This window comes from Nyctibius grandis, assembly GCF_013368605.1.
Source record: "Nyctibius grandis isolate bNycGra1 chromosome W unlocalized genomic scaffold, bNycGra1.pri SUPER_W_unloc_1, whole genome shotgun sequence".
In the NCBI taxonomy this organism is placed as follows: Eukaryota; Metazoa; Chordata; class Aves; order Nyctibiiformes; family Nyctibiidae; genus Nyctibius; species Nyctibius grandis.
Genome location: NW_027167472.1, coordinates 610,913 through 625,831, shown reverse-complemented (window position 1 = coordinate 625,831; position 14,919 = coordinate 610,913). Strand labels below are relative to the sequence as shown.

The 14,919-nt window shown below is 44.6% G+C and overlaps 1 protein-coding gene across 2 annotated transcripts in view; it reads right to left on the bottom strand.

The window, feature by feature from the left end:
- LOC137677084 (secretory carrier-associated membrane protein 1-like) overlaps nt 1-9,310 on the bottom strand; it is a 99,930-nt gene extending 90,620 nt beyond the window's left edge. For both annotated transcript variants that reach the window (XM_068424268.1, XM_068424269.1), the window contains exon 1: nt 9,144-9,310. In XM_068424268.1, the coding sequence (XP_068280369.1) occupies nt 9,144-9,200 (57 nt within the window). In that variant the 5' untranslated portion in view covers nt 9,201-9,310. The remainder of the gene's footprint in view (nt 1-9,143) is intronic.
- Between the last annotated feature and the right edge of the window lie 5,609 nt (nt 9,311-14,919).

Sequence of the window (14,919 nt, the reverse complement as noted above, 5' to 3'; positions counted from 1 at the left end):
GGTGATTCCTGGGGTGAGACTGTATGTGGGCGGAATCCAGATCCGTGGTTCTGTTATCCAGCGAGGGAAACAGCCGGAGAAGGACAGAGTAATTGTATATGATTGTGTGTGTAACGGGAAGCCTCTCGACTAGGCCACCGAACGTGTGAGTGAGACGTACAAATACGTACGAAGCGAGTGCGGACTCGTAACCCGCGAGGGAGCGAGTCACGACCGAGAGGAAGTGAGTGTGTATGTGTGAATGAGGGCACCCTGGAAGATGGGACAGAGGAAAAGCAAGCCCTCTGATTCCATGGAGGGGGGAGAGACCCCCAGGCATACCTCTGATTCCATGGGAACCCAGGCAAGCTCTCTGATTCCATGGGAATGGGGAAGATACCCCCAGATATTCCGGTGGGACAGAGGAAGAGCAAGCCTTCTGGTTCCATGGAAACAGGGAAGAAGGGAAATATATCAGAACAATTCCCTTAGAAGGAAGAATGAGTCTAAAGAAAAGACAGATAAACCTCGGCCAGGAACGGGCTATGTAGCTGTCCCTTTGAATACAGGAGATGTAAGAGAATTCAAGAAGAAAATGGGAAGTTTGTTGGACACAGATGAATTGTTGTGGGAGGTTCAGAAAGTGTGTTTGTTGGACGTAGATGAATTGTTGCAGGAGGCTCAGAAAGTGTGTATTAAGCGAGAAGGTTGAAAAGAAAGAGAACAAGACTATAAAGTGTTATTATTGCAGGAAGAAGGGACACATGAAGAAAGATTGTAGAAAAAGGATTCGGGCTGAGAAAGCATTTCAAAAGACTAGGGGGGGTCAAGGACTCTACTTACTGAGGACCCCATGTGAAAAAGAACCCTTGATAACCCTAAAAGTGGTCCCCAGCGCTAAAGAATCATCTCTCGTGTAGATACAGGAGCTGAAAGGTCCACTGTACAGGTTCTACCTCAGGGATGTAAAATATCAGGAGAAAATTAATTAATGTGATTGGGACAAAAGGGGAACCCTTTAAGGCCCCTGGTATTAAAATTGTGATAATAGAATCAAATTATAAATATGGGATTGAAACCCTCTTATTAAAACCAGAAGCAGAATACAATTTGTTAGATAGGGACTTAATCCTATAATTGGGACCTAAGATAGAGGTGGATGGGAGAAGTTTTTACTTTAAAAGAAGCTGGACCTTTGAGCCCTGGCTAGTCAACACAGGCTTGTGAGCTGTATGCAATACTTAGGGCATTCTGCTTAGTGAAACTGCTTTTAACTTTCGGCTTGCAGGTTTCTCTCTGTGTTCTCCATTCCTCCCTCTCAGGGGAGGGAAAGGAGAAAAAGGGGGGGTGAGCGGTATTTTACCGTTTGCTGTTTGCTATCAGTTTGACAGCCGGTCCAACTTTGAACTGTGATGGATTTATTTGTGATTGTGGTAATTATGATACTTGTGTGGCTTTATTCGGATATTCGTGTTAATTTTGAGACTTTTCGAAATAGGAAACAAACAGTCTACTGAAGGGGTGGATTAGAGTCCCACTGAAAGTGATATAAGGGATTCGAGTCACCTGAAAATGATACAAGGGGTTTGAATCCCCAGCATCTTATTATTTTGTGTTAAGTTGTTGATTTTATGTTTGTGTCTGTGGTGTTGTTACTTTTGTGTCTCTGTGTGTTTTAACACTGTTTTGTGTTCTGATATTATTTTGCAATGGGTAACAAACCCTTGGTGGAAGGGGGATTCTGAAAAATCTCCTCTAGGATGTATATTAAAACATTTAAAAAAAAAAAAAAAGCAAAATAGGAGATTAAAAGGATGTTGCTTGGCTTGTAGTATTGTACAAAAGTGTTTAAGGGTTGGTGCACAGAATGAAAGATTAGATAGAGAAGGAGATGCTGCTGGGAATTATCAGGATGATCCTGAAAAGGTTGCGAAAGGATCTGAACTAATTGTGAAAACCCAGGAGCCTGACTGGGAGGATGTGGATGCAATGTTGGATACTGCGGGGAATGCGGTGTTTGTGAAAGTGGCCAGAGCCCAGGTGCAGGCTCTGATTCTGGCTGGAATTCTGCCGGGAACAGTGGATCTCTGTTTTTGGGACAATCGGCAGATGATATTAGGAGAAAGCTACAGAAAGTGCAAGGAATGGATGTGAGAGATTTAGAGAGGTTGCTGGAGACTGCATGGCGGGCGTATTGGAATAGGGAGACTCGGAGGAGGAGAGTGAGGGCGGAGCAGCTGCCGGTGCTGCAGCGGCTGCTCTGCGCACCGCAGGGGGGGGCCAGAGACCCTCTCGGGACTCACCGGGAAATAACACTAACGTTGTGAGACGAAGTGCAAGTGCCCCACCGAGGGGAAATCAACCCCTTCTGAAAGATCAATGTGTGTGTATTGTAAGCAGATAGGGCATTGGAAAAAGGATTGTCCGAAACTGAAATCGGTAATGGTTTCTGGTATAGGAGCTGACTGATTGGGACCAGGGGAATCTTCCCTAGCAGAACCCTGGGTAAAAATACATCTAGGGAAAGGAGAGAAAACTGTAGAATTTCTAGTAGATACAGGTACCACCTTTTTCAGTATTGAATCAGACCTTATTGTCAATAAGTAAACAAAATGTTAACATTGTGGGAGCAACTGGGCAGGTTGAGAAAGCTTTCTTTTTGAAACCATTAGAATTCAAAATTAGAAAAAGTGTAGGAATTCATAAATTTCTCTACCTGCCTGATGCTCCTAGACCACTTTTGGGAAGAGACTTGTTAGAACAATTGAATGCTGAAATAAAAATTTAAAAATGGAGAAATTGAGTTTAAAGTACCAGAAAAGAATCACATTGAAATTTTGTTTGGCTCTCACTGAACCCCAAATTAAGGAAGAAATTATACACTAAATAAAGAACCAAGTATATCCAGGAGTGTGGGCCTCAGGAATGCCTGGAAAAGCTAAAAATGCAGAATGGATTGTTGTTAAACTTAGAGAGAACACGGCCTGTTAGGATAAAACAATATCCCCTGAAACTGGAAGATAGGCGAGGAGTGAAAAGTATTATAGATGACTTGCGTACCTGACAGGATCCCTTAAAGCGACAGTGTCGCCCTCCAGCCCGCTTTAAACTTCAGCTTGCGCCCTTCACCTGCTTTAACTTTGGCTTGCGCTTCTAGTTTGCTTTAACTTTACCCCATTTCTCCTGTGTACCCCGGATAGGTCTGATCTGTATCACGTGTCTGTATTATGTGTTCACCTCTCAGGGATATACGGGGTGGGAGGTCTTGTGTGTGGAGTTCCGGTTTTCTGTGTGTGCCTCTCAGGGACGATTGGGGTGGGGGTTGTGTGATGAAAATCCCTGTTTAGCCAGAGTCTTGTGAAGATTTACATGCCGCCTCCCTGAGACGATTACCCCCCCACCCCCGGCTTGTTGTGTTTGTAGACCAAAACTTCATCAGAACTTTGTGGCTTGTGTGCCTGGATTGTGTAACTGGTGCATCCGAATTCTGTGTGGAAAGTTGCTTGATAACTAGGATCTTGTGTGAAACCTGTTTGTGCATCCTGATTGTCAGGGTCCTATACTTACTTGCAAGTATCCTTGGTGATCAAAATAACATTGCTAGACATAAAATACATATCTAAAGAATATATCTGTTAGATCTCATTACGCACGTTTTTCCCCAAACCACGCATGGGCCTTCCAGCCCTTCCGGGAGAAGGTGCTGGAACATTCCTTATTGGGTTGGGGGTGTGGAAATCCATTTTCCTACTGCGTATGCAGACCCCAACTCCAGCAGACCAGGGCAGCGTGACCACCAGTCTCTCGGTCGCAACGCAGGCAGCGAACTCATCTGCGAATAGCCAAACGAATCGTAAGAATTAAAAAGGACAAAATGTGGCTGTCACCAGGAGCTGCAATTACGCTTCTGGTTGCACTCTTCCTTTCAACTTTTATTTTAATCATTCTTGGAATACTTAACCTTCTGGCTTTTTATGGTTATGATTTATCCTGTAATTGTCATTGGCCTTGTGTTTGCAATTGTGGACAATCACCTCCTTCTTCTGATCCCCCAGAGCCATAAACCTCCAACATGGCCTGAGATACTTTCTATTCTCTTTCAATTGTTGAGATATTGTTAAGTTTCTGTTCTCTTTAAACTGTTGCTCTTTAGATTGTTAACTATCTTGGTAAATTTTTAACAATATCTTAAGATATTGTTAAGATAATTACTATGTACATATCAAGACAGTGGATGAAGCTGCCCACCCGGTATATAAGTGTATCCTGTTTTATTTATTATGTGGAACAATATTTTAAGTTTGCTTTATTGTTAAAATACAATTTTCCATATGAGGGCTGCCACATTTTTCAATATAACTTTCATGAGAGAGATAAATAATGTTTGCCTACAACTTTCCGTTTGAAAAAGCAATAAGCAGTATTTTAAACTAAGGTCTGAAGACTAATTTTGTTTGAATTTATTTCTATCTGACAAATTGTCGATTGATATATTTAAGTTGTTAAACAATGGAACAAAGAGGCATTGCCTTCATGTAGTATTCTTTTCATGACTTCCAAGTGCCCAGTGAATTAAGCACATTCTGTTTTAACATGTTATATGGTTGTATAATGTTGTTATCCTTATTGTGTATTGTCACCGTTAATACTATACAACTTATACCTACCTCATCACCGGATGGCATTGGATACACCAACCAAAGCCATCCGTTGTACAAATTGTTTGAGTCTGTTGATTGTTTGCATTTTAGGATTATAGCCAACTGATTGTAAAAAAAAAAGTTCAAATGCTCTTTTCCTACTTTACTATCCTTTTCTTCTCCCACCACCACGGGATCCCAAAGACAGCGATCTGGTGTATATAAAATAGAGGGAACTTCTGTGTATTTGCCTTTTTGTGGTGAGATGCTGAAACAGGAATTCCCTCTGAAAGGGAAGTTTGGGGTATACCTTATATAAAACATCCCAATTCAGGACATAAAGGGTGGGTGATTTTTAAATACATACAGTATAATCGAAAATGATATTGTGTTTCTAATAGACAACATATCCACTGTATGAGCTACAGGGGACATTGGCACCCAATCGGAGAACAAAAAACAAAAATAGAAATTTGTCAATTACTCTGTGGCTGGGAACTGTTGGTACCTGAAATTTGGGAGATATATGAGAAAGACTGGTACAGAACAATGAGAGAGTATACTGCTAGATTTGCTTAGAAGAGGACCAAATGTGTTATCACATCCGTATACCTTTCCTAAATATATTGTATACAAGGAATGTTGATGGACACACTGTAGATACAACTGTCTTCTTTCCTGAGGTGGTTGTACACAGTGTTGCTAAAGGGAAAGGGGAAACAAACTTTAGACCCCAAGGGGGGGATTCAATTGGGAAACTACTTAATCCCAAAGGGGTTGTGATCCATATAACGAACCTCAAAATTCCATCCTTTCAACTTTATAAATACATTGTCGCCCCAGGCATCATATCCGCCTTACACAGGTCTGAAAGTGAGAGAGAGAGACCCAAAAGCTGGAAGTACACCCCTAAGGAATATGACTGCTGCCGAGAAGATGAAAAACCTCGCTGCTCCAGGCACCGGAGTAGGCGAAGGAGGCAGAGACATACCAAAAAGGGAGCGTGAATACCCGGCTGGTCTCTCCACAGGCAACGACGGGGGCCAAACACCTCAACTAAAAGGATGGGCCTGGATTATTCCCCGGATTTCACCCCGCCCCATAAAAAACAAAACAAAACAAACAAACAAAAAAAAAAACAAAACAAACAAACAAACAAAAAAACACCCACACAAAACCACTAACCTGGAATTGGCATGGAAACAGATTTACATTTCTCAAAGGCCTCCACCAACAATCTATAAATGGTTACGAACAAATTGTGGAGGAAGGAACAACCCCCATCCTCCAACAAGCCAAAGAAGCATTAAACCGATTTTATGAACAAAATTAGGATAAAATAGAAAAAGGGGGGATTGTAATAAACGGGTTAACTTTGTTCATAAAATCGTATGTGAGTGTAGAGGGCTTCACTGTAACATAGCTAAGAGAAACCACAAACATACTGATAAGTAAACATCTGCTCCGCAAACATCCTGATAAGTAAACATCTGCTCACTTGCTTGCTGACTAATGCCATATACAGAAACAACTGCTGCCTTATCTATACGCTTGCTAAGCAGTCCTAAAAACTGTTTAATCAAGGAAACTGTCATATGCTTGTTGGAATCCCTATGACTAAGCAACTCAAGGGAGGGGGTTGGTTTGCGCAAACTAACTAAATTACCAGGTCCACTCCAGGACACCTGAGGAAGACTTCGACCTTCATTCCAACGACCACCAGGAGACCGATAACGACCACCTAACAACAACGCAGAGGATTCTGGAGGCCACGTATGCAGGAACAAAGGACTGGGGGGGGCATAAATGGGATGATTCGTGTAATAAGAAAAAATGTGGTCCTAGATGACCATCCTGTTAGGTAGAGATAGTAGGTTTAAATAACATATGCTGAGCTTGTAACTAGATAAGGAGTTGTCGACACAACCGACTAACGGCAGACACCGACAAGAGGAACTATCAGAACACAAACAGAAGGAAATTTACGAATAATGAGGGTTCCTGGAAATAATTAACATAACTACACCCATTCCCAGAAACTAATTATAACAACCCTTGCTCATCTTAATGAATATGTATGTTTTATCCAATAAATTGGTGTCTTCCGTGTGATTCGGCGCGCGCCGTTGGTGGAGCGGTGACTCCCCGGCCGCCCAGCGCTGTTTTTGCTCATTTATCGCTTGCTAAATTCATGTTAATAAACTTTCTTATGATTAATATAAATTGGCTTTCCCGATTTATCACGAGCTTCTATAACAGTACTTACAATATTTCTGAAAAGATTAGACCTGACATCCCAAGGAACACACAGAATTACTGTGAATCATTTACCTTACAGATGCAATGAGAGTAAGTGCAAAGTACTTATACTTATTGCTGCAGAATAACAACACATTGAATTTAGAAGTTAAACAGGGTGTGAGTAATGAACATGAACAACAAATGTTGTGCAGGACCACATACTCAAAGAAAAAGGGACATTTAAATGAATGCTATCAAATTTGTATGTTGCGTGACGTATCCTAGTGGTTAAAAAAGTGAAAACTAATATTCTATAGGAATAAGTAAATCCAGGCTGGCATAACTTAATTTTCCATATTCGATATTCCACCTAGATAATAAAGTTAAAATGCATTAATTTTGAGTTATTTTTGTTTGTTAATATTAAGAAACAGAAAAAAGACACAAAGATGAGTTCCAATATGTGATAATATACAGACACCAACACAAAGCAGCAGCATGGCTGGAACCATCAAATATCCAGAGGCCTCAACCTGCTGCATGATTTAAGTGATTAAAAATTGGGTTACCCTCTGCAAATACAGAATATATGGAATTTCTGGGACAGACTTTTAATATCTGATGTCATCTGCTGAATGCAGCAACTGTAAAACGCCTGGTCCTATCTCAGACTGAGAAGGCTATGTCCTGGTGGACCAGTACTTCTGCCTGAAATGGACCTGCCCTTGCACTAACTCCTTGCCACAACCTGATTGTCTTTAGCCACCCATCCAGTCCCAGTCCCTGCTCCTTAGAGTGCTAATGCCAGTAATTCTCATCTTGCTTGCCCAACTCCTTGTTCCTTCTTTCCAGTTCACACTTCCTTCTCCAGCATTATCTCATCCAAGCTCCTGCCAGTTCAGCACCTTGAGTTTCTGGTCTTTTTATTTAACCATTAGTCATACCAACCAGGGAGCAGAATTTCAGAATAGGCAATTTTTCATACCCAGATACTGTAGCTATTGGTGCACTGAAGTCACACACAGTCATTTCAGATGACATTTTCAAGATCTGAATTAGTTCAGGAGACTGGAGTTTTAAGAAATCAGCACAACCTAATTAACTGTTTTCCATCTAATCTTTCATAATAACTGTATAAAACATGAAGAAAAGACACAGTGACTAGCCTAAAGAATACACTTTACTAAGTTTTATTACCATAAAAACTAAACTAATGATTCAGACAGACTCCAATGAATAAATGTCAGTAACACTATGCTTCCAGCAGCTACCCACACAAAAGTGTGCTTGAAGTGTGACAGCTCAATTTTTAAAAGGCTTAGTTATTCCAGCTGACATCCTAAACTCACTGCCATATAGTATGTGTGTGTTTTAAAGTGTCAGCATGAAATAAAAGTTAGGCACAAAACAGTTCGGTAAGATTATTAAAGTAAGTAGCTCAAGAAATTAGTTGAACTGGATTCAAATAGCAAAGAAGGAACAGATAAGGAGGGGAAGCATCCAAGGAGGTCAGCTCATCTTGACAGCTGAAGCCAGAACAGTAGGTAAAGAAACAAGTCTCAGCTGTATGACAGATCAGTAGTGCAAAAACTAAGAGTTTTAGAATACATTACAACACAGCATTTTGAGATGCAGGGTAGAACTTATGCCTAGCCATCAGTACCCTGCGTGCTTCAGAAATAACGTAAAGAAACGGGTAAGATTAATGGGAACTGGGAGGAGGTGAAAGAGGGGGAAAAGGAGGTAAATTCACTAAACTTAACTATCTGGGTCAGTCAAATGGAAGAAAAAACGTTGTAGCATTATGCACACACGCACTAAGTTACCACCAAAATCAAAAAACTTTTTTCTTCCTTCAAAATAATGAACCTGAAACACAATTTGTGTTATTTTAGCAACAGAAGGCACGACAAAACACAGAAACCTGAACTTGTGAAAACGGCTGTGCCCGTTTCTAGGGCTTCCAAAAGCGCTGCCTATCCTACAAGCCCCCCAGGAGTCGTCGTGCCCCAACACTCGCGGAAGGCAAGTGCCTCCGGCGCTGCCGATCGCCTCCCCCCAGCCCGCCAGCCCTCCCCCGAGACCAGCGCTACCCCGCAGCGCTGGCCCTTCCCCACCTCCTGCGGCTAGGAGCGGCCCCCCGCACGCATCGGGGCTGGGGCTGGGGCCAGTGCCAGTGCCACTCCCTCCCCCTCCCGGGACGCCCGCGGCTCCGCGCAGCCCGCTCTGCCCCCACCACGGCACCAAGGAAGGCTCGCGGCCGGCCGCCGCCCGCAGCCTCACCTTGAAAGGATTGTTGAGGTCGGGGTCGGCGAAGGGGTTGCTGTCGAAGTCCGACATGGCAAGGGCAGGCAGGCACTACGGTCACTAGGCGACAGCTCTTCCCCTAAACACTCCCTACGCTCGCGGGCCGCCGCCCCCCACCACTATCACCAGCCTCTACAACCCAAGCCCTATCAGCCACGGAGCACCGACCTTCTAAAATGGCTACCCCGGAAGTGAGTTTGCAGGGCGGAACAGCCCTGGAAGGGAAAGAGAGCACCCACTCCCGATGCGGGCAGGAGGTAGGGAGGGAGGAGAGTTTGGAAGAGCCTATTCCCGGGGCGGGGAAGGAGGAGAGCTGGCAGAGCCCTTCCTGGGGTAATGGACTGTGAGGGTTGGAGACCTGCTGTGGTGAGGGCTGTTGGATGCCTGTTGCCCTCACCGCACCACCTGAGCTAATGGGGGGTAATGGAGGGCTCTGTCCCGTCGCCCTCGCTTGTCAGCACCAGCCCGGAGCCGAAAGGGAAGGAGGCCCGGGGCTTCCCACCTATGGCAGGCTGAGCACAGCAGCCAGGGAAGCACACGCATACATTGCCAAAGGTCATGGCGGGAGCGGGGTACACATCAGAGAGCGGCACCCAGCCCGGCAGCTCCTAGCCACCAGCTCGGCCAAGGTAGCCCCCATTTGGTAACCCTCTCTCAGGGCTACTTGGTACTGTGCAGATGGTATCCAAAGGGAGGAGATGCATGGCCTCTCCTTTCCTTCATCCCTGCCCCTCAACACGTCAGGACAACCTGTCTTGTCTGGAAAGTGAAATGTACATGCAAAGGCAATGAGAAAGCCTTCATATTTGAGGCTAATTTGGTAAAATACAAATTTACTCCCTTTTCCTGTTGGCATGATAAATAGCATACTAAGCATACAGCTTCTCAGATGTCTTCTACAACAGTTCAACAAGGGCTGTAGGTAGGGTATGGCTTTGAACCACAGTCACAAAATCCTGCTTAATTGGGTGGACACACTGAAAGGGCTTCTTGGAAATGTTCAACCATTTTGAACTGTTCAAAAGATTTTTCAAATACTTCCTCAGCAATGCTGACACTGCAGTTTGCAGAACCCGGTCTGAATAGGTGTTCCCATTTATTTGCACTGCTTGAAGCACTGAAGAACCTTTGGTTCAGAGCTATGATTGAAATCTGAAATCCTGTATACTTGATATTGAACAGTAACAGTCTACATTGATGCAACACTTAAAAACAGTGAATTCTGGATTTCTTTAAATGCCTTTAAAGACTTGAAGGGGGAGGGGGATAATATCAGGCTTGCCCATGACAAACTGTGGGATGACACGCCAAGGGACAGGGTGCTAGCAAGGGCCCTCAGGCTGTTGCTCTGAGACATGCTGGCTACGCTGCAGCACAGCTGAAGACTTGAGATGAGCCAAGGGCTCCTGAGGTAATAGAAGCCAACAGGGAAACACATCAAAGGAATTAAGGGGTGTTCCTCTAAGAAGGTGACATGGCCAACAGCCCAGCTGAAGTGCCTCTATACCAATGCACACAACATGAGCAACAAACAGGAGGAGTTGGAAGCCACCATGCTGCTAGAAAGCTACAAACTAGTTGCCATTGCTGAAACTTGATGGGACAAATCCCATGACTGGAGCGCAGCTATTGATGGCTACAGGCTGTTCGGAAGGGACGGGCGAGGAGGGAGGGGCAGAGGGGTTGCCCTCTACATCATTAGTACAATACAAAAATATTCCAAACAAAATCAAACAAACAATACAAATAACAATCCACTCTGAGGTTGTGAACATGGGTTCCACAACAGTTTGTCCTCAATCTGCAATATATATATATATACACACAAACAGAGAATGAAAACGATCAAAAGGATGGTACAATCCATCGAGTATGGATTCGATGGTCCTTTCCGTGGGCAGCTGTAGCTACCCATGCATAGGTATTGACGGGAGTCTTCAGGGTCAGGGGTACCTGTCCCACAGTGGGTAAATCCACCAAAACGGGCTGTCTGAGATAGTGAAGTGGGTTTGTTGGATCTCTGTCCTCCCTCTTCCCAGGTAGAATAGACGGGGGTTTGGGACAAAATGCTGTGAGTTGGGGGCAACCATTAATTCCCCAATGGCTGTTAACTTTAGTTACTGCGTCGTATATCCGTTGCGCCCATCCGGGATTGTGAGGCCTTAAGGCTTGTTTTAGGAGCCCATTAGTGCATTCCACAATACCATTTGCCTGAGGGTAATTTGGAGTATGAAAAACCCACTGTATTCCTTCATCCCATGCCCACTCTTGGACCACCCCAGCAGTAAAGTGGCTTCCATTGTCTGATTGAATTGATTTGGGTTTAGGCAGGCAACTAAACCACAATTTTAGACCTTTTACTGTATTATCCCCTGTCGCTTGCTGGACTGCCTCCGCTTGGATCAGTCCCGAAATCACCTCGACCCCTACCAACACATATCGTTTTCCCTCTGAGGGTCGGAAGGGACCGATATAATCTACTTGCCAGGTGTCCCACAGCCCCTTATTGTCCCTCAAGTGTAGGGGTTGATCCTTGAGAGGGTTGTGCTCTCCTAGTCAAGTACGGCATAAGCCGCATGCTGTGATGATGGTGTTGCACAGTTCCCTTGTCACGGACCACCCCCTACTGATTGCTTCCTTAAACAGATCTTTACTTCCAGAGTGGCCTCTTTTAACATGTAGCCATTCTAACAGATGTTCCCATTTTTCTCCCTCACCTTCTATGGCCACCCTTGTCAAGCAGGTCAGCAAATCTACCTGATTGTTCAAAAGGTGAGCTGGATGATTTCCTGTCTGATGTGCAGCAACCCATCCTACTAAAAAAGACTTCTGATGAGTGATATTTAGGATTTCTTCCCATTTTTCTCGCTGCCACACCAGTACCTGATTAACTTCCCACTGGCTTTGTTCCCAAAATGGGAGCCATTCAGTACATCCCTTGAACACAGCATGTGAATCGGTGTAAATATATACTGGTTCTTTGCTCTCTGCTTCTCTAACAATTACGCTCCATATGACTACCAGTTCTCCTACCTGAGTGCTACCCTCCTCTTCCATTATTATCCAGTCCCCTGAATCAACATACAGTGCCACTGCTTGGGACGAGTCGGACCCTCAGGTCCGCGTTGCCACAGATGTATAGATAGTCCGTGAGTCTCAAAACCCTGTTCGATATGGAGCGGATCTGTCAGGTGTATTGGCCCTAAGGCCTGATATACCCCAGCCTCAAAAATTAACAACTTTAAGGCTTTTTCATGAATAGGGGTCCAATCCCAAGTGGCTCTTTTGCATGTTAAATCATATAAGGGGCGGGCTACGATGGAAAAATTTGGGATGTGTTTTCTCCAAAATACCAGCAGGCCTAGGGCAGGTTGTAACCCCTCCTTATTTCCAGGCATTTTTACTTGTTCAAGGGCAGTTAAGGTCTCAGGGGGAATACATACTGTTCCTCCACTCCACCAAATGCCTAGGAATTTTACCTCGGAAGAGGGAAGCTGTACCTTTTCTGCTGAGATTTGGAGCCCTAGATTTTCCAAATGATCAATTATTTCAGTTTGGGTTTGTCCTACTGCAGTGGCATCAGGGCCGCCAACCAATATATCATTGATGTATTGATATATTTTCACCCCCTCGGCGGGAATGACTTGGGCAAGCTCTTGTGCCAGCGCATAGTGAGCAATGGTTGGAGAGTGGCGGTATCCCTGAGGGAGACATGTAAAAGTGAATTGCACGCCTTCCCATGTAAAAGCAAAGCGCTCTCTGTCTGCTTCCTGTAAGGGAACCATAAAAAAACATATCTTTTACGTCAATGGTTGCTAAAATTTGATGGGCTTGCTCCTGTATGGTTGCAATTAATTCGGCTATATGTGTCACGGTTTAAAGCTGGGCCGGCTATTAAACCTGTGGCAGATGCTCTCTGTTAACCCTCCTCCCCACCTGAAGGGAAAGGGAAAGGGAAAAGGGAGAAAGACTTATGGGTTGGAAAGTTAAAACAGTTTTAATAAACTATAATAATGGAAAAGAGTATAATAATAATAATAGAAATAATCAAATATATACAAATATATACAAAACCAAAATCGAGCTCCCCCGATGTCGGCCTCGTCACCACCAGCACTGCAGGGCAGGCTCCGGGAAGGCCCAGGCTGGGCCTAGCGACAGTCGAGAGCTGGATTCAGGAATGCACAGATCGGGATCGGGAGCAGCAGGAAAACAGACAGAGTCCTCTTCGGACACCGGCCATAGCAGAAAGAGAGCGAGACCCTCGTGATCCCCCCGCTTTATACTGAGAATGACGTGTATGGGATGGAATACCTTCGTTGGTCACTTTTGGGTCACCTGCCCTGTCCGCTCCTCCCTGCAGGTGCGACTCCCCTTCGGCTCTTCACTCGTAAGCAGTGAGGAATTTGGCAGTGACCTTGGTTTCTCTAAGACTAAGTACAACAAGAGCCTTTCTGCATAACATCCCTACCGGTGCCTCAGTGATAACTACAAACTTCGAGTGTTATCAGTTCTAGAAGCAGACACTGTCTGCAAAACATGCAGTTAGTTTCAGAAAGTGCAGTTACTTAGAGGAGACTTAGCTGAAAGTAAAAATCGCTGAAAGTAAAAATCACTGAAAGGAAAATTAGCCTGGTTTAGACCAAACCAGGACACTATGTTAGGCACTGCAGCCGTCAAGGGGCCTGTGTTGGCATTTAGGCATCGATAGTCAATTGTCAATCGCCATTTTCCGTTGAGTTTATGGACTGGCCACATCGGGGAGTTATAAGGTGAATGAGTTGGGATGATTATCCCCTGTTCTCGCAGCTCAGCTATTACAGAAGTGATTCCCTCTCGGGCCCCTAAGGGAAGAGGGTAGGGTTTGACATTTGCAATCATTGAAGGGGGCAATTCTGGTGCAGGTTGGAGCAGTCATACTGAGGCAGCCGGGAGGCTGAACACCCACTCTTTCCCCCCCAAATCCACCCAAGCACGCCCTTTAAGCAAATCAAGCCCCAGAATATTCGTTGGTAAAGTTCCTAGGATAATAATAGCCTCTACTGCAGTCTCATCTCCAGGCAACCAGCACTTAACTCAGCTGTCGGTTGGGGCTTCTTATCAGTGACTATGCCATTGCAACATCCGCCTGAAATGCTGATATTTGAGCACCCGTGTCAACTAAGAAAGTAGCTGGAGTTTTAAAGGGACCAAAGGGGAAAGTAATCAACAAGTATCCTTTACTATTTTCTGTGAGCCTCCTTAAATGGATCCACTGGCCATCCCCCGGCTCACCTATTGGGGACGGCGCACCCAGTTTCCTGTCCCCAAATCAATCAAGTTCTGTTCAGGGGCGGTAGGCATTTTGGAGGCGATTGCCACAATGTTATCAGATTGGGGTTCCACCCTCATACTCTCTCGGGTGGGCAGTTCAGTTTTGGAGGGCACCTTCCTTTTATCTTTCCATGCTCGAATGAGCTTTTCCAATGCTACAGTGGGTATGCCGTCCATTAAGTCCCAAGGGATTCCCTTTTCAATTCCCTCAGCTCACAATAGATTTCTCTTTGCCCCAGGGGTCCGTTGAGGGGGCAAACCTTATAATTTTGTGTCCATTGTATTAGCATTGATATTGGTTTTCTTATTTTATTAAATCTGTTTAAATTTCAACCCATGAGTCTCCCTCCTTTTCCCAATTCCCTTTCTCGGTTGGGGAGGGGACATTGGGTGATTGATAGAACAACTGCTTATTGTTTAGCCCTGGGTGCAGGCTTGC